At 44.5% G+C, this 25,816-nt stretch overlaps 1 protein-coding gene across 1 annotated transcript in view; it reads right to left on the bottom strand.

The window, feature by feature from the left end:
• The window catches only part of TDRD9 (tudor domain containing 9), a 143,240-nt gene that overhangs the window by 45,917 nt on the left and 71,507 nt on the right, over positions 1-25,816 (bottom strand). The window contains exons 12-24 of the mRNA XM_066572415.1: positions 19,842-19,899; positions 17,606-17,710; positions 17,423-17,520; positions 17,179-17,310; positions 13,776-13,938; positions 13,624-13,687; positions 13,475-13,538; positions 13,342-13,386; positions 12,647-12,700; positions 11,744-11,857; positions 9,531-9,638; positions 7,791-7,891; positions 2,375-2,545 (exon numbers count right to left, since the gene is read on the bottom strand). Of these exons, the coding sequence (XP_066428512.1) occupies positions 2,375-2,545; positions 7,791-7,891; positions 9,531-9,638; positions 11,744-11,857; positions 12,647-12,700; positions 13,342-13,386; positions 13,475-13,538; positions 13,624-13,687; positions 13,776-13,938; positions 17,179-17,310; positions 17,423-17,520; positions 17,606-17,710; positions 19,842-19,899 (1,277 nt within the window). The remainder of the gene's footprint in view (positions 1-2,374; positions 2,546-7,790; positions 7,892-9,530; positions 9,639-11,743; positions 11,858-12,646; positions 12,701-13,341; positions 13,387-13,474; positions 13,539-13,623; positions 13,688-13,775; positions 13,939-17,178; positions 17,311-17,422; positions 17,521-17,605; positions 17,711-19,841; positions 19,900-25,816) is intronic.

Genomic DNA, 25,816 nt, shown 5'->3' with positions numbered 1-25,816 from the left:
TCTTTCCTTTGCCCTGGCATGGCCTGAAGGATGGCTGTCATCTGTGGGGAAGTCCGGTCCTCGCCTGGTCCGGAAAGCTGTGGGTTTTATCCGTAGCCTTCTTAAGGATCTCCTCCAAGCCTGCGCCAAAGATGTGTTGGCTATGAAACGGAATGTTACACAGCCTTCCTTTGGATGCTGTATCTGCCTTCCACGTTTTCAGCCAGACTGCCCTCCTGGCCATGTTGGACAATGCGGCGCTCCTGGCCGCCAGTCTTATAGATTCGGCAAATGCGCCTGCCAGAAAACCTGTTGCTGATCTCAGTAGGGGTATGCATTCTTGTAGTGCGTCTCTAGGGGCCCTCTGTTTGATCTGGTCATCCAGCTCACCTAGCCAGAGGAACATTGACCTTGCCACCGAAGTCGCTGCAATATTGGACTCCAGCGTATAGGCCATTGGTTGCCAGGCCCTTTTCATCAAGGCGTCTACCCTGTTATCCATAGGGTCCTTGAGGTGAGAGGAATCTTCAAACGGGAGGGCTGTCTTTTTGGCCATTCTGGCCACCTGTGCGTCCACTTTGGGAACATCCTCATAGACGCTCACATCTTCCTCCGCGAAACGGAGCCTCTCCTTATACTCACGGGGTAGGTAGAGGTGCTTGTCCGCGCAGGCCCATTCATCCGCGATCACCTTTTTAAGGGTATCGTTTACTGGAAAGACTGTGCGGTTTCTTGGTCTGAGCCCCCCATACATGTCGTCCTGCACAGACCTTGGCTCGACCACATCCTCGACCTTCATAGTCTCCCTGACTGCTTTAATTAGATCGTCCAGATCCCCTGATGAGAAGTAGTATTTTTTATCATCATCTTTAGCGTCAGGGGGACGGTCGAATAGCTCACCGTCTGAAAGATCGCCCAGGGATAGCTCAGATTCTGAGCTGGTTAGCAGTATGTGGCTAGACCTCTTGGCGGCCCTTCTTTCCCGCTGGGCTAGGGGGAGACTGGAAATCAATGCCCGGACCTCCGCCCTAACCAGGGATCTTATGTCTTCCCTGAATGCAGACTCTTCGTCCGTAAGGATCTTGGAGGTACAATCAGGGCATAGCAGCTTTTTATACGCCTCGTCCAATTTTTTAAGACACTGCGCATTCTCTGTGTCTTTTCTTAGGGTCCTGTTTAGACCGCGTGGATTCCCTGTCCTGCAAAGATACAGGCATGCACATAAGGGAAAAGACCCCCATACATCGCTATACTCCTGAGCATATTACCCCTGCAATTAGTCACACTCACGGTTTGCAGGGCTTCCACTTCTGATTCCTTGGTAGTCATGATGCCAGAAAGCCTTAGACTGAATTAGTACGCCAGGATAATCCTTCACTGAAAGTGTCCTGTCAGTGGAAAGCTTGCCGGGGGGGTTCCATTTTTAAATCTCCCGCTGTTCCGGGTCAGCTGACAGCGTCTGACGTCACCGCGTCACTGGCTCCGCCCCCCGACGTTGCGGGCTGCCGCACCGGCATGCCTGGAGGAGAGAGGCTCCTGAGCCTATGGCCCGCCGCTCTCCCCGGCTGAAAAACGCTTCATGGAAGCCCGTGAAAAAAGACCGGAGGGGGACTCAGGGACCTCTGGTCCACCGCTCCGATGCGCAGCGGTGGTGATCCCCCGGGCGGTCAGACCTGTGGCCCGCCGTGCTCCCGGACCGCGTTGACTGTCCAGAAGGGAGGTGAGAGGGGAAGCAGCCCTGTGGACCGTCAGCCCCGCTGTCAGCCTGTTTTCTGATGGATGGAAGGTGAGAGGGAAAGCAGCCCTGTGGACCGTCCATCCCGGCTGTCATCCTTGTGGCTCCCTGGAGGGAGCTCCTCTTGCATGTCCCTGTAGGGACAGGAAGCACTGGAGAATGGGAGGCGGGAGGAGCCTTTTGAAGTCTCTTGCTTCCTGTCCCTACAAGGTCAAGGTGCAACCTCCAGGTATGCCGTTAGGATGACGCCGGGGAAAATTCCCCTTTTCCTGCTCCCCAATTGGAGCACACAAGCAGATCTCCGAGTGCAGGTGTGAAACCATCCTAATCTGAAAACCCAGATAAATACTGGATGAACACGAAACTCCCTGTAGTTGTTGTCCTTGGTTTAATTTGCACCCAGGATGCCAGTGCTGCAAGACAACCGTGCTAACCACTGAGCCACGGAAAATGGAAAACTGCAGTTTTTTTTACGTTTTCACTAATCGATGCATATTTTTCCTTCATTAAATCATAAAGCAGACGATTCCTCATTGCTGTTCACCGACTAAAGGCGATCATTGTGGGAAGGCAAGGTGACACATATGCTCACATGTAGATATTCTTTTATTTTAAAACCTGTTACTTAAAAAACACACAGACAAAAGAACAATGTTTAACCTTGTTAGTTTTAACGCAGCACTGTTTTCTGTACAGTGTTCTTCAATCGTCTCTGCCGAATGGACATTAAGGGCAAGAGGAACTTTCATCTGCGCGGTCTTAAGAGCCAGATGCACTGCGGTGAGGGTCTTAAACCTTTCAGTTGGGTTGCGAGAAAACTCCACAAATGCTCTTTGAAGAAATAAAATAAATAAATAAATAAATATATATATCTCAAATGACATTCGCCTATGGAAAAAACCCTCAAGTTGCTGCTCTTGCTTTATAAAGACAATGGGTCACTAACCGCAGGATATACACATGATGTATGACTAGAAACAATTAGTCCATCCCTTTGTGGAGACCAGACTTAACTCATAGCTGATTTATGCACCACCAATATGACAATAACCAGTATTTATGAAGTGACCAAGTCAGTATGTGAATATGGAACCCAGAATAATTGCATTCTACTAGATCCTTTAGAGCAGCGGCCCCAAACTATGCTCTGCGGAGCCCTGTCAGGGGCTCCGACTAAGGGTCTTCATGGTGGCAAACCTATGTCATTCATGCTGATGACTGTTCCCAATTGTAGCAATTACTGGCCGGGGTGCTGCAGCTCCCCGCCGGTAATCACGCGACACAACTGACATCAGTGTGCACACGAGATCCTCCTCCCCTGAGTCCTCTCCTCCTTAGTTCCGTAGGAGAGGACAAGGGTGGAGACGTCCGGGCCCTCACACTGACGTAAGTCAGCGTCGCTCCTTCTCTTCTCTGTGCTAATACCAGGTGGACACTGACAAGGAGAAGGTGGGCGGGGACACTATTACCAATGGGGCCACTGTTGGGGTCACTATTACTAATGAGGCCACTGTTGGGGTCACTATTACTACTAGGGCCACCAAAAAAAGAGGACGCTATTACTACAGGGGGTGGATTTGCTGCGGAATTTACAGTAGCTGTAACAGCAAAGTGGATAAGATTTTGAAAATCTCATTCAGGCCGCCTGCAGACGAGCGGAAATCCCGCCGCGGGATTTCCGCCGCTGAAAGTCTGCATAGGAGTGCATTACAATACGCACTCCTATGCAGACGGCCGCGGTTTGGCCGCGCGAAATCTCGCGCGGCAAACAAACCGCGGCATGTTCTAATTTTCTGCGGGGCACGCACTCACCTGGCCACCGGCTCCGGTCTGCGCGGCAGCCGGCACATCAAAGAGCCGGGGCCGCCAGGCGCGGGTGAGTACGCGCTCGTCCCTGCAGGCTCTGGGGTCGGATCGCGCGGCGAGATTTCTCGCTGCCGGATCCGACCCGCTCGTCTGCAGGCGGCCTCACACACACTGTGGAAAAAATCTGCACAAAATCCGTGCGGATATTGACATGTGGTGCAGAATTTAATTCCGCAGCATGTTAATTTTAAATATAATGCATATCAATTGCCCATTCACAGCTTCAGCGTTCCTCCATTTTTAATTTATTTATTTTTTTTTGTTATAAAGCCTTGTCCTTTTTAGAACAATGGAGGTAAAAATCATATGTTGTGATAAGCCACGCCCTAACCCCTCTCCTGACCACACCCTCTGTCCCACTTTGGGTCTTCACTAGAAACTGGCTTTAAAAAGGGCTCCATTGCGGAAAAGGTTTAGGAACCACTGCTTTAGAATATATGTGGAAACATTACATTGCAAAAACCTGCTGTATACCAATACGGTAGTGATGTAAGCAATAGTGTTGTAATAAGCAACCGCTCAGCATAAATGAAACTGAGCATGGAATCATAGTTCACCTTATCAGCTGTAGCCTACAGTATAAGAGGGCCTCTTATATTAGAATTGTGATTGAAATGTTTTTCATTTTTCTACTCTATTCTACTGGTTTTTCTTTTCTGATTGTAGAATTTCTTACTCTATAGTCTGTACATGACTATGGGGGCTGACATCTTTCCTGAGTTGTTTTTAAGAGTATTAAGAGAGATGCTTTACAGCAGTCTCAGGGGTCACTTACACAATGGACAGGAGGGGACCCATATACCTCTATGGTAGACCGTTCCAGGCATTCTCTGTGACATGTGCAGAGGTCATTTCGCAGGGAGGAGGGAAGAGACAGCTACAGCGGAGCATCTATTGTGAATGGTGGATTCTATGTGTATACGCGTTACCTTTCAGTGTAATCTTGCCTGTGACAATGAGGTGGCTGCTGCAAAGTGTTCGCTACAAATCAGTAAGTATCAAATCTATTATTAGGCCTTTATGACTGATGGCAGAACTGCAGGATATTAAAAGGGGTTGTCCCGCGGCAGCAAGTGGGTCTATACACTTCTGTATGGCCATATTAATGCACTTTGTAATGTACATTGTGCATTAATTATGAGCCATACAGAAGTTATAAAAAGTTTTTCACTTACCTGCTCCGTTGCTGGCGTCCTCGTCTCCGACACTTTTCGCCGTCTAATGGCCAAATTAGACGCGCTTGCGCAGTCCGGGTCTTCTTATCTTCTCAATGGGGCTCCGTGTAGCTCCGCCCCGTCACGTGCCGATTCCAGCCAATCAGGAGGCTGGAATCGGCAATGGACCGCACAGAAGCCCTGCGGTCCACGGAGGGAGAAGATGCCGGCGGCCATCTTCACCGGGTAAGTAAGAAGTCACCGGAGCGCGGGGATTAAGGTAAGCGCTGTCCGGTGATCTTTTTTAACCCCTGCATCGGGGTTGTCTCGCGCCGAACGGGAAGGGGGGGGGGGGGGGGGTTTGGGGAAAAAAAAAAAAACCCAGTTTCGGCGCGGGACAACCCCTTTAAGACATTTTAACAGATTGGGATTAAAAAAAAAATTGTAACAAAAATTGTTAAAAGAATGCTTCACATAAAAACTTGATTTATACAACAGGTCATTTTCTGATGACACATTCCCTTTAAGAAGGCCTCAGCTCCTCTCTACCAGCAGCACAATCAATGCCGTTACAAAGCACAGAAGCCACATAAAATCATTACATGTGGCTACTGTGTTTTCTAATGGTGCTGATAGCATTACTAGTACCAAGGGCTTCATTCCTGGGGATGGGGGAAAGAGGTGTGGTAATCTTGTTTCTTAAGGTCCATTTACACGCCACGATTATAGCCCACAATTCGTTCAAATGGTAGCATATGAGCGATAATCGTTGCGTGTAAATGCTGCCATTGCTCACTCTTCGGCTGAACAAGAATTTTAAGGTGAGCTTAAAAATCCATTGCTCAAATCAGAGAGGAGAACAGGGACCGCATGCTGTGTTCTGCACGGGAGTTGGTGATAACATTGTATTCTGCTGACAGCCTGTGTGAGAACAATGGAGCTGTGCTCTGCAAACTGCTCCTGGAAGCTGTTTTATATGCAAATGAAGCTAAGTGTTAATGGACATTAGTATCCATTAACATTAATTGCAAAACGATTGCTAAATCAATCTTTAAATCATTTGAAAGTTTGTCTGTGTATAAATGGGGCTTTACACTGCACCTTCAGGACAAGTATATGAGAGTCATCCAGAGGTAGAGTTACAGTAAAGTAGTGAGCGGCATAACTCAACAGCCGCTCCAAGCTTCTTCCTCCTGGCCATAATGCTCCCCAGCAGACATGTTGCAGGGAGGGCATGTATGTTCTTACTTATCTTTCCATTTAGTTTGAGACATCCCAAAATGAGTGCTGCAAAATGAGTAACTGAGTAAAAAAGAAAGTTATTCTAGTTTAAGCTACTCTCCTTCATGATAGTGCAATTTTTTTCACCCAAAGTTGCCATCTTGCACTATTCATCTTGGGGTGTCTTGAACCAAGATGAAAGGTAAGGAAGAACACAGATTGTATGTGAGCAGTATAAATAGTGAAGGCGAGTCCGTGTCAGGACACACTAAGCTTAGAGCGTGAGTCGCTGATCTGACCCCTGTGTGGTGGCTGGTGCTCGTAATTGCAGGCGCAGATCTCATTGAAATTAATGGGAACAGTGCTTTAATTGCAGGTTGAGGTCCCATTGATTTCAATGAGACTGCTCCTGAAATCATGAGAGCCGGCAACTACACAAGTGTCGGAGCAGCAAATTCCACTCCGACCCCAGTGTATCCTGTTACTGAAAAACTCTTTAACATCCCTAACTTCTCCCTGGTCAAACTGCTGGTCAACCAGAGAATGTTAGATACTTTTACACAGGAAGACCGTTACTACTGTGCTTTTACACAGGAGCAATAGTCTTTCAGTGAATGGTTGAGAAGGGAGGCAGAGATCTATTCTTGCTGACCACCTCCATTCACATTGAACAGGAAGTCATTCAAAAATGAATGACTGCCTGTTTACACTGAGCAAGCTGTCGCTCATTAGTCACTTTGTTTCAATGAGCTGAAACGAAGCGACTAATGAGTGATTTCGCGCGCAGTAACCTGTTGGGTGCCACTTCAACATGGGAGGACTATAGGTATAAATTGCTTGTTTGAGCGATTCTTCAGCCAATAGTCAGCCCATGTAAAATTACCCTTAGTTAATCCTCTCTTGTGCAAACACAAAACGTAAATTAGTTGACATGAATTTAAAACATATGCAGAAAGGAACCACCAATTAAACAAATGTACAGGACATACAATAGTCACAGATTTCTTCTAAAAGGGGTTATCCAGCTACTTTATAAAAAGGAGACCCTTGTGCACATGACATAATTAAAACCTCATATTCACCTCTCCCCACTCATCCCCTGCCAGTGGCTTTGGGTCTCCTTCCTTAGCCAACTAGTAAACAGGGTGCTGCAGTCAATGACCGAGATGAGCGATGATCACTGAGCTCAGTCACTGGCTGCAGCCGTCTGTTTAAGTGACGGCATAGGCCGCCTGCAGACGAGTGGGTCGGATCCGGCAGCGAGAATTTTCGCCATGGGACCCGACCCGAGAGCCTGCAGGGACGAGCGCGTACTCTCCCGCGCCTGGCGGCCCCAGCTCTTATGTGCCGGCTGCGGCGCAGCCGGCGCATGCGCAGACCGGAGCCGGGTGAGTGCGTGCCCTGCACAAAAATAGGACATGTCGCGGTTTGTTTGCCGCGCGAAATTTCGCACGGCCAAACCGCGGCCGTCTGCATAGGAGTGCGTATTGTAATGCACTCCTATGCAAACTTTCAGTGGCGGAAATCCCGCCGCGGGATTTCCGCCCGTGTGCAGGCAGCCATGGGCTGACTTCAGCCTGTAAACGAGGAGACCCAAATCCACTGGCGGGGTATGAGCAGGGAGAGGAGAGTATGAGCTCTATATTATGTTATGCACATTAGGGACCAGATTTATGAAAAAGAGTATCTTGGGCAACCATTGTATTTTTATTTTTTTTTGCTAGTGGGGGTGGAAGAGAGAGTGTTCCTTTAATGATATACAGGGAGTGCCAAACACTGAATGTAATCAAACTATTCTCATGTCAATTTCTGCCATTACTAGAAACATCACTTACTTCGATCCATCAAACAATATAGATTTAACTTGACCACACTGTCTGAAAAGTGATTGTATCTGCTTGTAGTACAGGAATCCAAAGGGCGGTACATTCTTCAGCTGCTCAAAGAATTAAAAAGTCAATTACAACAATTCAAACATTATTTGGAATTTTCCTATTCAGGAATTTACATGGAGTTTTAATTCTTAACTGTAACACAAAACAAATGCGCTTCAGATGACATTCATAATGATTAAAAAAGTTCATATTAAGGCCTCCTGCACATGGGGCGGAAATTCCGTGGCAGGATTTCCTGCAGAATTTCCACCCACGCACATTAAATAATGCAATCCTATGCAGACAGCTGCAGTTTGACCGCGTGAAAACCCGCGCGTTAAACAAATTGCGGCATTTCTTATTTCTGTGCGAGCTTCGCAGAGGCCCGCAGGGAAACGTCACGGCTTACGCGCCAACTCTGCACTGCGCATGCGCGGCTGTGCGCCAGCTGGTACGTCGCAGTGCAGAGATAAAAGACGCCGAACGGGTGAGTATAGGCTCAATACCGGGGACAAGGGGCACATGCTGCTGCAAGAATTCTCGCAGCGAGATCCGATCCGGCCGTGTGCAGGCGGCCTAAATCTTCTTTGGAAAAATCTAAGTCCTAAAAATAGTTTAACTGTGTTGTGCGAAGAACACAATTACTTGTTCATTTGTCCTATTTGGGCATATAAACATCACAGAGCGGGGTCCCACGCTGACGACCACCTCTGTGAACCAACCAGAACGGAGGGCTGCTCTGTAACTATGTGTCCAGTTTTGATAGACTATGAGCTATACTTCTATTACTACATTACTCCTGCAGTGAAATGCCTGGCTGGCTCGCCCGGCAGAGTCAATCGTTAATCCCCTTCAGTATGTGGTACCTGGGATAGTTTCCTATATTGACAACCCCTTTAACATGGGGAATGGCTCAGCATACTTACAACTTAACAACAAAAGACATATGGAAGAAAAATCCCAAAAGCATAAAAGCCTGGTAATGATAAATCAATAAAGGGTTTCCATCATGTCTTAAGGCCTATTTACACAGAGCGATGATCGCTCTAAAATCGCTAAAAAGCGATTGTCTGAGCGATAATTGTTGCATCTAAATGCACGGCCATCGTTCACTTTTTGTACACTGCTAGCTGATTGTTGAATTCAAGCCAGCCTAAAAATCATCATGCAGTCTTATCAGAACCGCACACTGAGTTCTCCGCAGGTAGTGCCGATAGCATCGTTTCAGCTATTTAACCCGTTGGAGAGCAAAAGGGGCTGAATGCAGATAAGAGCCCTCCGGCTATTAACTTCATTCAGCTAAGGCTTCATTTGCACGCTAATAAGCTATTAAGAAGCTGAGTAGCTACTTAATAGTTTATGCAAAAGGATCACTCGAAGCTGTCACTCAAACTGTCGTTTGAGCGATTTTTGAGCAATCATCGCGCCGTGTAAATGGGCCTTTATAGATAGAATAGAAGAGGGTCTCTGGTTTCATAACTCCTATGAGCCAGAACAGAGAGCTATTCTCTATGATTACACTTGAGCAACTAGTCTGTTTATGTAATGCATGGATGGCGATGCACTGAGTACTACATTTTCCCTTGTACTGACCCATATGGGGAAAATAGATTGGCAAACTTGTCTTCCCTCAATGATTAGCTGACTGCCCCGTTGGCTTCATGAGACAAGCTTTAATGTGAAAATCAGAACTTTACATACCACAACTGTAGTTTTAGGGTCCTTGCCACCTAGCTCTCTAATACCAGTTGCTTCATCCGACTGCCCAAAAGTAAAATAATTGGGATAAAATGCTCCAGCCATTATAACCTGAAAATATTAGAAAAATACTACAATTGTTATTTAAAGATCTACGCTACAAAAATAAATCCACCCTATAACAAGCCTGTTACTTACATATGGTGCTACGGCACACAGAAAATATATAAACCAACATTTTTTCACAGGCTAACTTAAAGGGAACCTGTCACTTCCATAATGTTGCCTGACCTGAGTGCAGTATAAAGCAATGACAGACTTCTGCAGCGGTTATAGAGGACTCGCATGCAAATCTTTGCAGCGCTACCAACATGGAAGCCGATTATATTCACGATATGCAAGCTCTGTCCAGGTGTCCAGCCGCTGAGAGACAAGTTATTCCCTATTACTGTATACTAATGGCCCTTTTACATGGAACGACAGTTGGATTAACGACTGCACGAGTGCCTAGTCACTAAAGTTGTTAGCGCTCATTCAAAGCGTTTACACTGACAGATTTCACTGTTGGATCGTAGGCTTCTTGCTTAGTGGGGAGAGAACACGGAACGAGGGTACTGGTGCATTGTGTCTCCCACCAGCAGAATGGGTGGAGACAAAGTGCACACCCACAACTTTAGATTGGCTGCCCTCCTGAATGGGTGGAGGAAAAGTGCACGGACCCAACCTCTGATTGGTTGCAGCGTGCCCGTAAAACCTGACCACTCCAGCGGGGAGCAGAGTGACAGCAGTCCAGGCTGCAGCGGCCACAGGAGGAACGGGAGCAGAGATTGAAATGCGGCGGACAGATGCATGAGTTCGAGGTTGGGGCGACAGAAGAGCAGATGCGAGTCAGCTGGGGACATGTGCCCTGGGAGTTCCCTGTCACTGACACTGGCCAACCCATGTCTCCACCCATACATCCACTGGAGGCATAATGCACCAGTACATAATGAGAAACCAACGATCCAGCAATGGTTTTTATGCTGACTGAAAGCCAGCAATACCGACTTGTTAACTAATAGTAAGCGACTGTTTTGCATTTACAATGCATGATAAATCACTCAAATTTGTTTGTCTGAATGAATTTTGAGAGATAATAGGCCTGTGTAAATGGCCCATAAGAGACAGCTATCAATCAGTGATTGAAGAGTAGGGGAGGTGGGGAAATCTTGCATATTATGATTAACATTAAGCCACATTTAGACGGGACAGATGTTGGGCAAACGATGTCTGACACTCGTCCCCGCACATACACGCTTCCGCTACTATGACTGTCATAGTTAGTAACATAGTATATAAGGCCAAATGAAGACAATGTCCATCTAGTCCAGCCTGTTTATCTTCCTATGTTGTTGATCCAGAGGAAGGCAAAAAAACCCAAAAGGCAGGAGCCAATTAGCCCTTTTGGGGGAAAATTCCTTCCTAACTCCCTAATGGCAATCAGACTAATGTGTCTCATCGCTTATTGTTTAAGCTGCATAAACGATGAGCGATGAATTTAACTATGACCTTGCAGTGTAAGTAGTGGCCGTTCAGTATTGAACGGCCGCTATGTTGACTGAATGAAGGGGAGGGGGACGGACTAAAATCTGCTCCTGCTGCCCCACTGTGAGTCAGCGATACAAGGTCTTGTGCAGGTGCACGGGAGCTAGTATGTGCAGGGACGAGTGTCGGGCATCATTTTCCCGACATTTGTTCCGTCTAAATGGAGCTTTAGACTGCCTGCTGATTGCACTAGCCAAGGGCTGCAAAGATATACATCTAGGTACTCTAACCTCTGCACAAATACACGTAAGTGATAGAACTCTGAAATTAATATGCCTGTACCTAATTTAGGCTTCCTTTGGAGGGCAGCATAATAAACCTGAAAGGTTCCCTTTAAATGCTCACTGCTCCATTTGGACAGGTTCTTTAATATGTGAGCATTATACAATGGTAGTGAACTCAAGGGTGCTACTGTGTCAACTAAATGTTAATTATGCCGTTTAAAAAAATATGGCTGCCCACTAAGAAGCTGCCAAGAGGTCATAAAACATTTTTTTGAGTTTTTAATCTATAAAATAGGTAGAAGCTCCACAGGACTTGTTTGTAGACTCAATATTACTGCGTTATTATAATAAAAGCAATAATTCGATTGCTGCCAACACATCCATTCCTTTACAAGAGTAACTTCATACCTGGAGAATAAAGCGCTGCTTGTGTTTATGCTCTGGATCTATGTTTGGCTGAGAAGTGTCATGCATGTTAAAGTGGGAAATGCGTTTTTTAAGCTCATCATATAAAGCAGCCACCTGAAAAAACAAAATACACAAATCCAGAGTCAGTAACATCCAACTAGTTTTTACATCATCCAAGTCACTTAAAAAAACAAATTAAACCGTGGGCCTTCTATAAGCAGTCATCTTTAAATGTCCTATAACTTGGCAGATTAATACAGACCTGTCCTCCAGTCAGGGGAGGAGCTAAAGGCTCATGGGCTCAGGTGGAGAACTTTATCTTGGGGCCCCCTAAAATTCTCTTAACTCCTTAACGCAGAGACATAGCTTGAAGATGCTGGGCCCCAATGCAAAACTTGTACCAGGGGCCCCCAAATATAATGTTTTATTCATAGTACTGGGCTCCCTATATGGAGAGAAGAGGCCTTAAGGGTCCCCTAAGGCTCCTGGGTCTGGGGGCAACCGCATCCCCTATAGTTATGCCAGTGCCTCCAGTCCTTTACTTGCAGTACATGCAAATGACCAATATTTTGTTAGGATTTTATCATACACACCAGCAAATAGTTAGCACCTTACAAGTTGTTACCTGCTTTAACCAACACCTTTAAAGGGGGATCCCTACAATCACAAGTATCCATCAGGGCCCAGCAAGCCATTAATTTTAAGGGGATGTAAAGTTTTATCTCCTGCAGTGGAAATGAGGGCTAGCTACCTGCTTCTCCCAGTGATAACAGCTAATCATGTGGAACCTGTCTTGTGAAAACTGAAGAAAGTCTTTAACCCAGGTGAAGCAGAAAGTCCAGCGTCATAACATATACAGAAAAAACAAAATACATATATGCATCACTGAAATGTTATACTTACTTCTCGTATTCTTTTTATCTGGAAGTAATTTGACTTGCCCCACTCCAGTTCATCCTACAAAATAAATGCCCCCCCAAAATTATCAGTGTTTATAGTACTTCATAGTACAAAATAGGGCAGATATACCAATACTGTCTAATAGTCAGGCAGTGCCAACATAGGCCTCATGCAGACGGCTAGCTCGGATCCAGCTGCGAGAATTCTCGCAGCGGGATGCGAGCTGTGCCCCTGCAGTGATCCCGTGGCGCACTTCCTCTGGCGTCTCCTCCGCTCTATGTGCCCGCCGCAGAATGTCCGCCCATGTGCATTTACCCTTAAACTACACAATCTTAAAATGTAGCAGATTTATCACAATGACTCATGCTGGAGGATAAATCTGGTGCATCCTTTGACTGTCTAGTCTAAGTTTATGCTACCTATTAGTGAGCTCGGTTTGCCGTCCATTTTGCACACAATATTGCATTTAGACAAAAAAAAATGTCTAAAACATGACATGTGGCCCAAAGCCTGCAAGACACTTGTCTAACACACTTGCAATAGCAAATCTGGCCCAATTTGTTTTCTATCTTTGAAAGCCCTTCCCCAGACTCAAAGCAACTGCTCAAAAGAAACTCTCTATATTTTTTTTTACATACTTGACTGACATCATGAATTTGGGTATTGAGTATTGTTTACGTTACTACTTATTTGCATACCTTGGGAAGTCGAAGATCACCTTTTTCCTTGCAATCTTGCCAGTACTGTAAGAAAAAAACATAAGAACATTCTGCATCTCACCAACAATTTTAACACAAATAAAACTATTACAAAAAATCTAAAGCAACGTACCTTGAAGGCATCTACAAGTGCAATGCAATCACTTCTACTATTCCCGGCGTAACTTAGTTTGCTCCTATAATCAAGAGGAATTGAAAGTTACCTTTTGTAAAATATACAAAATGTTGACAAATCAGACTATATTACCACTGGATCTTTACCTGTATCCATCCAGGTGCTGCTTAAATGGCATGGCAAAGAAATTTCTGAGGGACAGAGCTGCAGCTGTGGAATAAGAAATGGAAACAAAGTCATAGATTTAGCGTCTATAAAGGATTCAAAAGCAGCATTACATCTACCAAGCTGCTCATACCAATAATGAGGCACTCATCCAGGCATCCAAAAACATGGCCAAGGACGATGAGCTTTCCAAGCTGCAGGTCAACTGGTAACTGTGCAAGAACTCTGCCCAGGAAGGTCAGCTCTCCATCATATGGATTTTCTTCCACTTTTCCACTAACTGCAAGAGCGCCTATCTATGAATCAAAAACAAACATGTCAAACATAACTTGGTTTTGTTGTAACTATAGCCATTGACTTTGCTGTAGCATCAGCCATAACAGAGCTGACTAAGGACTCGAACTGATTCGGAAACATTTCAACTCTCGTATTTTTATGGCCTGCATACCATGAGCTTTTGAATCTGTTTACTAATGAACCATGTTTTTTTTATTTTACCTTCGGTGCTACAGTCTACCATTGTTACAGCATATCCTTACCTAGAAACCGGTCTGGCGTTCACTTCCCTTTGCATCGATTCTTAGGCTTGAAGCGTGTGTACGCCCTCTGTATAAATGGCTGTAAGCCAATTTGTTTTTGCGTTTATTCATAACTTGGTTTAATCAAGTTTACATCTCTGATAAAATTCTGCTTCTTACTACAGATCTGTCCTACCTCAACTTCTCTCTTTACTCAACATATCCCCAGGTAAACGGCATAAAATATTAAACAGTAATATTCCCCAACTCTCTCTTAACAACTATTTTAATTTTTAATATTCAAAAAAAGTTAGCTCCTCCTACCAGCTATACCCCTCCTGTAGGCACCAAGCTATCCAGTTTGTATGCAAGCAGGAGGCGCAGCAAGTAGGACAAAACAGGATAAACAGAAAATCGTAAGCCTTAAACAACATAACAGCTCAGAACCATGTTCAACTTCAGGGAGATTGGTCCAGCAAGGATGAGAACATGGTAAAAGGGTGAACAACGTTAAACAACGCTTTAGGTGGGTGCGGTGTTCCCCAAGTGTGAGATGAGAATTATAAAAGTCTTCTTTTCTCGTCCGTTGCATTGGGGGCCATAGCTTAGGACCAGGGTACGTTCCAGAGCAGTCCCTCAAGGGTAAATTTAAATACATTTGGTCAGTTTATGTCCGCCTGCAAAACCCTGACTGAAAAGAGGTGTCAGCGGATGCAAAAATGTGTACCAGACAGAATTTAAAGGGGTGCAGAGAAGCCCACGTAGCAGCCTCACACACTTGAGGAGCAGAAGCACACACTGCCAGAGTAGAGTGTGCAGTAACACAGAAAAGAGGCTCCCTGCCTTTGGCGCGAGAAGCCTTCACCACTGCACACCTGATCCAATGTGAAAACGGATTTGGAAGCCGCTAGGCCACATCATCTCGGGCCGCCTAGAAAAACAAAGGGCCAGAAAGAAGATGTTTGGAAGGGGTATATCCTTAGGACTCGAACCAAGTCTAATTCATGGAGAGCGGATTCCTTCGGGTGAGTGGCAGAGGGACAGAAGGTAGGAGGCAAAACGATGTTCTCATTGATGTGGAAGGCAAACACATGAGATAATTATCCCCCACTACTCTTCCTTAGTCAGACCTCATCGGGAATACTGTGTCCAGTTCTGGGCACCCAACTTTAAAAAAGACAGAGACAAACTGGAGCAAGTTCAGAGAAGAGTTACCAAGATGGTGAGCGATCTGCAAACCATGTCCTGTGAGGAACGGTTAAAGGATCTGGGGATGTTTAGCTTGCAAAAAAGAAGGCTGAGAGGAGACTTAATAGCTGTTTACAAATATCTAAAGGGCTGTCACAGTGCAGATGGATCAACCATATCCTCATCTGCACGTGGAAAGACCAGAAGCAATGGGATGAAACTGAAAGGGAGGAGACACAAATTAGATATAAAAAAAAAAACCCACACTTTCTGACAGTGAGGGTGATCAATGAGTGGAGCAGGTTATCACGGGAGGTGGTGAGCTCTCCTTCAATGGAAGTGTTCAAACAAAGGCTGGACAAATATCTGTCTGGGATGATTTAGTGATCCTGCACTGAGCAGGGGTTGGACCCGATGACCCTGGAGGTCCCTTCCAACTCTAACAGTCTATGATTCTATGCTGCAGAAGATGTGAATTCATCTCCTGCTGGCGTCAAGAATAATCTCCGTCGAGTTTGTCACCAAAAATACGTGAGGCGACAAAGGAAAGGAGAGTTAACGACCGCTTAGAGACAGCATCTGCAGCCCAACATTTGAGCCAAAGTGTTCGGCGTGATGTTATTGAAGCAGCTTAGGTGCGAGCCAATAGTCTGGCCGTATCTAAAAAGGCTTCACAAAGAAACTTCTCCCCTGGGCCAATGTGCTGGGCAATGTCAGCTAATTCATCCTGAGGAGAGCCAGAAAGAATCCCCTGAATGCCCATTTAGTGGCAGCCCTGCTGACTCAGGTAGAGGCGATCATACACTGAAGCGCTGTACTCACAAACTCAAAGGAAGCTTTGGCAAGGGATTCTAGCTTTTTGTCCTGTATGACCTTAAAAGACGAGACTTCAGCCATAGGCAAGATAGTATGTCTGAACAAACAGGACACCGATGGATCCACTACTGGCAAAGAGGTTCCTGTGCTAAAATATTTTGAGCACCTAAAAGAAATAGCTCCTGTGGATGTAGTCGGCGGCTGATCAATGCAACTGATGAGAAAAATGGATTCAACTGACTAGGCTAAGTTTTTCCATGGCTCAGTGATCCAATTTTTTTATTCTTTTGACCACTGGAGTCTTGCCTTTCGGTTTGTCTTAAGACAACAATGGCACTCAAGCTAGCCATTTGCTGTTATAGCCCATCCATGCTAAGAAACGATGAGTTGTGTGCTCACATATTAGTTGAAGTAACAGCATTGTATTCAGCACACCCTGTTTGTCAGTATGACTCTAGGCATCTTTCTCTGACACTGGTTTACGTCTACAGGATCCCCTTTCACTGGATGTTTTTCCTCAATCACACCATTTTCTATATACTCGGCACAGATACATGAGAAAACCCGACAAGGTTAGCAGTGTTTAAAATACTGGCCCTGGCTAGTGCCTGATGACCATGTTTTGGTTCGGTCATTTAGAGGACTTTATTTTCCCATTCCAATGCAGCTTCACACAAACTCGGCCACTGAAAGCTTGATTGTATTCTGCACATCAGGTCACATGTTTTATTTCCAAACACAGAAGCTCCAAAAATGAAAAGTGCTGGTGTCTGTAATGTAGTGGCCATTCAGTGTATATCCAATTGGAAAAATCTGTATATGAAGTAGCAGAGGAATCTGAGGTGTGTAGCAGACAGACATCTCAAAACACAATACTTGTATGCAATCCTTGATAATCCCTTTATATTCCCTAATTTCTATACTTCGCAGTGTTATTTGGTAGTCTAGTTACAATTTAAGCTAAGGAATTTCTGCAGCCTAAGCTTTGCCCTTCTAAAATAATCAGACACTTACCTCCTTGAGCAAAAGTATTGTGCGTTCAATGTCATAAACATTAGGAGGAGAGAGAGCTGTAGCAAGCAATGCCCTCGGCTCACCCATGTCAAGGAGCTTCACCTTCAAGATGGTATTTCCCAAAGGGCTTCGCTGAAGGAAATGATACAAATAAATTGTCAACTAAGTGACATAAGTAAAGTATCAGTGCTGAAAAAGCACGTTTTTTTGAGGAAAAGGAAGTATGCTATAATGGGCAACATACCAGCATCTCCGGTACCACATTTTCAGGTATGAAGTTATTCCAGAAGTCTTTGTGTACAAGTCTGTAGCAATATCCTTTAGAAACACGTCCAGCTCGGCCTTAAAGGAAGTTGAAATGCATAACCATTTACAATCCACAAGTCAAACCTTGTTGACCACGGTGTTATTTGTAGTGTTGCAATACCTTTCCTCTGATCGCAGTTGGTCTTGGATGCCCAACTCAGCCTCAGACTCTGGAAATGTGTCTCTTCATCACATACAAGGGTTTTTGTCAGGCACAAGTCTATGACTGGAAATGGAACACGTATAATCAGATTAAGCCGAACATCGAAGTCACATAAAGGTGTGCGGCTTTCATAGTTGAAAACACTTCTCAGCTAAGTAGAACTGTTGCACAACGTTTGGTCACGTGGACTGGAATTTAGTGCAACCCTTCGGTGGAGTTCAGACACAAATTCAATGACTGTGCATCGAAATCTGCATGCCTTACCCCTGCAATGCACAGAGAAAAATCCACAGCTCGCCCTCAAATCTAGCATTGTATGTCAATTAAGCATGGAAGATAGGTGGTAAGACAGCAGTGTGCCATCTAGGAAGGGCACCCACATATATACACCCATGTCATAAAGTAGGCACATAGGAGTGGAGTCGCTGCATACAAGATATAGTTTGTGCTCTTTTGCATCTGAATTGTTCCCTCAATGTCCCCCAAGCTCAGTCATCAGGTAGAAAAAGGTCTAAATCAGAAGTTTTTGTACCCTATCCCGAATGCTGTCTATAGTGCCTCTTTTAATAAAAGTAAATGGCCCCTTTAAAGGCAACCGGTATAGGTGAATGAATGTAAGGGAAAACACACAGAGTGCAAGTAGTGCAAATCTTTGCGTCTGGACCAAACAAGTCCAACATTTAGTGTGATGATAACACCCCAGAACGATTAGTGACACAATAGCTATGGCAGCTGCTATGGGGCATTGGGGGCTGAAGACATAACTTCATGGATACAAAAAAAAAATGTTGCTTTTAGTGAAGAAAACCAAGTGTGTGACCATTTGCCAACTATTGCAGCTTTACTATGTGGCATCTCCTTGGCACAGAATAAATAATAGACAGTAGGTTGCTACTATCCACCCAGTAATTGCTTCTCAAGAATAGGTAGGATGCTGTCACCTCTATTCACTAACAAGAAGGTGCCATGGGTCCTCTAAATATTCGTTACATTCCTGCAAAGAACCCCTTAAGTACTATGTATACTATTCCAACGTCCAACAATTATAATATACAGTGCGTCTCACAAGTGTGTAAACACCTATATAGAATGAAAAGAGTTTGGCAGACAGTGATGCAATTTTGCATACAAGCTGTAGGGGAAGTGAGAAATCTGTTAGGCTATGTCACCAACATTACATTTATTTTGAACACCTCCATCTTTGATTCAATTCTTATTTTTCCAATGGGAAGGTAGGTGTGTGATATCAGACTGGCAGATAAACAATGGTGTGCTTCATTTTAACATAACTGTATTCGTTTCCATGTTAACTCAGAGATTTTCAAGTGGGAGAGTTCCTGGTAGAGGACTGACCAGCCAGCACCTGAAATCCTAGTGAGCTTTGTAATCGATCGCTTACATCCCACAGGACATCCATGAATTGGAGTGCAGCAACAAAAACAAACCCCACACAATAGAGTGTGGATAAATACAGAATAAGAATTTTCTTTTTTTAAGTTTCTCTGCGTTTGTAAGGATTATGGTTTCCATTAAATGGAAGAGGTTAATCGGATGAAGCAAAAAGTGCAACAGGATCCCAGAGTAGATTTCAGAAAATCAGTTTGACTTTAATCCGTCAAAAAAAGGTCAGAACAGCAATTGCAGATACTTTATCAGAAAAGGCTTTTAGTCATCAAAATTTTGGGTCATTAACAACACAACTTTGTTCTCGAAATGTGGAAAGAAGTTTGGCCGTTGCAAGTAATGGGAGGTCTGGCTGGGTGGCGTTGATTGAAATCTGCAGCAATGACAGGTGTGCTTCATTCACCTGACATAAGGACGCTTTCAACATTTTCTGCCTGAGAGATCATCATCATTCACATTGCCTGTAATCAAGGAAAGTCCCTGTGTTAAGGGGGGAATGAATAAAATTATGTTAAAATGAAGCACACCCTTGCTTTTCTGGTGAAATTCTCTGCCAATCTGATATTGGATCCAATATGGCAGCGTTCAAAATGGCCGTCTTCCTTCCCCCACAGCCTGTCTGCCAAACAGTTTTCATTTTATATAGGTGTTTCCAGATTTTAGATGCACCCCGTATACTATACCTTGCAACCTAGCCGCCTGCGTTTACAGCTGTTACTACCAAAACAGTAAATGATGCCTGAAGAGGTGAATGTTGTCATACGACATCTGATAGGTAAGCACCACATACCGTATTTTACATCTGGTACAGTAATAGAACTCTCGGCAATGTTTGTGGATAAAATAACCTGTTAAATCAGAGAGAAATAATAGGCCACATAGTTAGAGACAATACCAACTGTGTCATCAGTAACAAAAAATATGTGCTTCTCAATACATGCTTTTCAGTGCATTTAATTTGCACCTCATAAAAGTTAAAGGGGTTGTCCCGCGATAGCAAGTGGGGTTATACACTTCTGTATGGCCATATTAATGCACTTTGTAATGTACATCGTGCATTAAATATGAGCCATAGAGAAGTTATTCACTCACCTGCTCCGTTGCTGGCGCCCCCGTCGCCATGGTGCCGTCTAATTTTGGCGTTCTGGCTCCGCCCCCTTCTATGCGCCGCTGCTGCCGGACCAAGCCGAAGGGAAAAGACCCTTCTGCGGAAGCGCGTCTAATCGGGCGATTAGACGCTGAAATTAGACGGCACCATGGAGACGGGGGCGCTAGCAACGGAACAGGTAAGTGAATAACTTCTGTATGGCTCATATTTAATGCACGATGTACATTACAAAGTGCATTAATATGGCCATACAGTAGTGTATAACCCCACTTGGTTTCGCGGGACAACCCCTTTAAAGAAACTTGGTAAACCCGCACTTACATAGCCATATGGAAACACGGCCTACAGGTGACGATGGAAGAGACGAGCTGTACTGTTACAAGTGATTTGCACATTATAAACTACAAGATCAACTATAGACTGGCTGAACCCACCAATATCAGTAGGACCAGCCAATCACCTAATGAGTAGAGCAGTGTTTCCTGGCTCCAGTCCTCAAGGCACAGGTGATGTTTTCCGGATTTCCTCAGTATTGCACAGGTGATTTAATTATTGTCAGTGCCTCAGACATTGCCACAGGTGTTCTTACCATAAGATATCCTCAACACATGACCTGTTGGGGTGCCCCGAGGACTGGAGTTGGGAAACACCGAAGTAGAGGGTCCTCCTGACTCTCCTCCTACATAGTATATCAGATGAGATATTTAACCCTTTCCAATCTACTGTCTCATGTTTGAAGACATTCTGATTAAAGGCTGTACAGCTCCGATGTCGGAAGACGTCCGGGAGGGTATTCTTACTGTATATTACTGGCCACTCTGTTGTCGGGGGTCCTCTCCAGCATGTCCCATACTGCAGTACTGGCTCTAGCCAGCAGATGGCGCCATTATAAAATGGCAGAAAGAGAAAGCCCGTTAGGAAACCCTGAATCTAAAATTGGATTGCAAAGGGTTAAAAGGCATTTGGACTGCATCCTTTTGTTCTCACTAGAGAGCCTCTGCCAAACACCTTGGGGCAGTTTTTCTTCATGCACTACACAAGAGACACATGCATGTTTTCCATAGATGAGAGTGCTTGCATATGGGGGCGCCAGGAAAATCCCATTGGGCGAATGCTCAGCCATCTCATGTGTATGGACAGCCACAGTATGGTCTGAATCCCATATCATTTGTATGTAGTGGCTTGCTTTACAACACTCAGGTTGGTCCTCAACTGAATGCATCACTGAAACAGACCACGGCAGAGATACAAGAGCAGAGTTCTACTATGACCAAGGTTGGCCGTGCATATTAGATAGCTGTCGGCCAAACAACTGTTCAGAGGATAGACCCAACCACCCCATACACGTGCACACTAGGCTCAGAACATGCATGTGTTCTGGATGTAGAGAAGGGAGAAGACTGCTGTCCGACGCATCTGGCAACAGCTTATCTCCCCAATAAAAGAAGGATCAAGCAGCTGAAATGAAACATTTGCTGTTGGGCGAGAGTCAAGAGGACTCCTACACATTAAGTAACTGGCTGCTATGGATGGCTTCAGCTAATATACTGGTGGAAGCTAGGAGTGAAACATGGAAGCTCACACGAGCCTAGTATGTTTTTATTTTTAATAAAGTCTGGAGAAATAACTATTGGCTCAACTGTATGACCAGCATCAGAAAAGGAGAAGTCAATTACCCGATGATTATGTTTCCTGAAGGGTAAAGCCGGGCAGTAACACTCAAACACAATGGTTTTTTTTTCATTTATTATGTTGCTATCCCCACAATAAGCCCCCCAGTATTACCATAGTTCATTATTCCTTTCTATCTGAAATTTCTTGGAGTAGTTCTCCTTAGGTAGGTCATGTGATCTTAGTTCTGCCCACCTGAGATTTACTTGGCTTCATGCATTTCCAAATAAGTCAGCTCTTCAGTCAGTCCTGTGATGCACCGTACCACACAAGCTCTTTAGAGGGGAACATAAACTTACATCACAGTTACTGCTGCTGATTACACGCTCCTGCCTGACTCAGGTAAAATTGATTACCGGTAAGTGCCATATTTTTCTAACTATAAGACACAGTTTTCAGCAAGACAAAATCTTGCTGAAAAGTGTCTGTAGGCAGGAGGGTCTGACAGATCCAGAGGCCCCTGATTGTCTTAATTATCCAGCAATACGCTGCTAAAATGTGCTGCCTGGTCATTGGGACAACTCGGAGCAGAAGTAATCCAATCCAGCAGATAACGCTGTAGGCCAGAGCTGTAAATTACTATCACTCACATCACCCTCGGGGTGCAAGCCCTTCTCTACCCTACACACAAGGACAGGAAAAAAAAAATTCTTGCAGTAGCAGCAGGACCTTTGATTATGGCATAACCAACTTTGTAACCAGAAAGCAGCTACAGGGGTTAATGAATCACTACACCTGTATGTGCAAATTTAGTGTTAATAACAGTTTTTAGCATGCCTGCTGCAGGTCTGTGTGCAGCACAGTTGCGTATGCTGCAGAGTTGTGTGCATCTGTGTGTAGCACAGTAGTGTATTTTGCAGAGCTGTGTATGTTATAGAGCTGTGTGTTCATGCAGCAGTGCTGTGTATGTGTATAATGGTAACCTACGTGCTTGTGCCATTGTTAGAACAGACAGACTGGATTTAATAGCAGCTGTTAAATATTAACATCTTTTTCGATACTAGAACACTTAAGTTAATGGCAGTAGCCCCTCCACTTTATTACACCACCAGAAACATTTAAATTAGTATGAAGTTTTTTTTAATTGTCTTCTGTTGTCTAAATCTGGTGTGCTTCTTATAGTCTGAAGAATACGGTAATCTTGTTATTGCCTTTTAAGTCTATGACAGCACCCATGAGAGATTAAACTAGATTACTAACTAGGAGGGTTTACAGCCTGAAGTACTATACTACTGATGGCGAATAGCTTACTGGGTTGGAGATTTCCCCAATAGAGTACTAGCGAAACTCAAAAGCTGACTTGTAGCTTTGAAGTATTAGTATTCTTTCCTGAAGTTGAAACTGTGCCACACAACCAAATGGACGTCCTAATTCTACAGAAAATATGAGAGCTTATTAGCCCCCAGAAGCCAGCTAACCCCCGTTGTACTGGTTGGTCTATCACCACAAGCCAGTCTATTAAACTGACCGTTTACTAGGATTTTGAGCAAAAAAAAGGGGAAGAATGATTCTCAGAAAAGAACACATTATTTACACAATATTACATCAATACATTTGTATGTAAAGGACGGTAAATACTTAGAACAAGTCTAAGCAGCGATTTTAAATTGGGCTGTAAACTGCTGACTGCCATGTTAGGATTCATATAGATGGCTTTATCACGGAAGAACTCCGAAGCGAATACACAATTGTTTCAGAGATCAAATTTAAAAAAAGTGATCCTGAGGCTCAGGATTCAACCGTGAGTGTAAAAAAAAAAAAAAAAAAAAAAAAGGTTTGCTTTTTAACCCATTAACGACTACCCATATGTCTTGACTGCAGCCGTTAAGGGGCTTTAATCTGCAATGCTGTCAAAAAATGGTGGAGCAGGTAATCGGCTGTCGGATGACAGACGGGCCCTTGCTCTAATAGTGCTAACTTAGGCCTCCTGCAGACGGCCAGATCGGATCACTCTGCGGGGATTCTCGCAGCGAGATGCGAGCTGTGCCCTTGTAGTGACCACTGCGGCTTACCTCCTCCTGGCGTCTCCCCGCTTTGCTATGTGCCGGCTGCCACCCGGAGCCGGTGTGTCACCAGTGACGTTTCTGGGCGGGTCTCTGCGAGGCTCGCACAGAAGTAGGACATGCCGCGATTTTACCATTCAAGATTTCCCGTCTGTCTGCATAGGATTGCATTATCTAATGCAATCTTATGGCAGTGGGAACAGGCGGAAATTCTGCGGGAAATCCCACTCGTGTGAATTTGGCCTTAAGAGACCTTAGATCCCAGCTATTAAACCCTTTACATGTCATGGTCAGTGCGACCGCTGCATGTAAAAGGCAGACAGAGGAAAAGGGCTTCCTGTCACCCATTGTACAGTAGTGAAAAATAATAAAAAATTAGTGAAAAAAAGTAGTGGAAAAAAATAAAAAAATTACATGTTAAATTTTTACGTGTGAAAATAAAAAACTATATAAAATTTGGCATTGCTTCAATCGTACTGGCCTGCGGAATTAATTTAACATCGTTTACACTGCACAGTGAACGCTGTTAAAAATAGAAATTTTAAAAAAAGGCAGAATTTCAGATTTTCTTGGTCTTGCATCTAGAAAAAAATGGAATAAAAAGCAATCAAAATCTTACATGTTCCCAAAAATTGGATAAATGAAAACTGTAGTTCATCCCGTAAAAAACATGCTCCCATAGAGCTCTGTCGATGGAAAAATAAAAGTGCTATGGCTCTTGGAATGCGGCAACACAAGAGCAAATTTTTAGTTAAAAGAAAAATTGTGTACAAAAATAGCAACACATTAAAAAAAAAAAACTTTATAAAAACTTGGTGGCCTCATAATCGTGCTGACCTAGAAGAATGTTATAACATTTATTTTGCACACTGAAAGCTGTAAAATCCCCAAAACAAATAACAGCTATTTTTTCCCCAATCACTCTAAAAAAAAAAAAAAGTTAAACAATACATTTTTGTGCCCAAAAATGATACCATAAGAAAATACAACTTGTTCTGCAGAAAAATAGCCCTCACATGGCTACGGTGAGGCAAAAATTTTTACCGCTATGGCTTCTGGAATAAGACAATGAAAAAAACTGAAAAATTAGTTGGTTATTAAGGCGCAAAACAGACTGTCACCTAGTTGCACCTAGTCTATTCCTCATCTTATTCTTACGCAATCATCAGAACAGTCTTATCTCAGAATTCCTATGGTATATTTAATCGTAGATACCTTACTGATGATGTGTGGAGAGGAATAAGAGGCTTCGTTTGCTGGTCTTTCCATTGAAGATCATCCGTCAGGATCGGAGATCACAGGCCAGCAGCTAAACTCAGAGACCATATGCCATAGGCAGAGAATAGAGCCATAGGCAGAAGCTCTGCAGTCACAACCCCAGGTGAAGCTCAGAGGCCATCAGCCCTAGGCACAGTTCTTACAGTTCCTGGATACTGAACTCGTCACACCGGCGGCACGTCGCCGACGTGCCGCGCGCATGCGCCGGGCACATCCGCCGAGCCGAAGCAAGAAAGATCCGGCCGTGAGGAAGAGAAGACCTTCCCCGCCCGCTCCGGATGAGTAAATTCTTTTAAATTCCTATTTTAGGTCTCCCGCAGATCCGGACGGCTTCCATAGGCTTCAATAGAAGCCCGCGGGAGACCCGCACGAAAATGGAGCATGGTCCAGACTTTTTCATGCTCCATTTTTTTTAAAATCACTTTTATTGACCATCCGCGGGTATTTATCTACCCCGCGGGTGGTCAATGCATCGCTATGGGGTGCGGATCCACGGGCGGGCGGAAGAGTTAAAATCTGCTGCGGATTTTAATTCTTCTTTTGCCCGTGGACATGAGCCCTTAGAGATAGAGAAAGGAACTTCCCTTTAAAACCTCCAGAGACAAGGGAGCCCAGCATCTGCTGCAGGAGACAAGAGGATGATTCCAAGCTATCCCAGTGACTCCGTGTGGAGACTTGCAACAAACAGGTAACCTCTCGTGCCAT

The sequence above is a fragment of the Eleutherodactylus coqui genome, chromosome 6 (genome assembly GCF_035609145.1).
Source record: "Eleutherodactylus coqui strain aEleCoq1 chromosome 6, aEleCoq1.hap1, whole genome shotgun sequence".
Lineage (NCBI taxonomy): Eukaryota > Metazoa > Chordata > Amphibia > Anura > Eleutherodactylidae > Eleutherodactylus > Eleutherodactylus coqui.
Note: the sequence above shows the minus strand (reverse complement) of the source record. Positions and strands in the feature narration are given on the sequence as shown.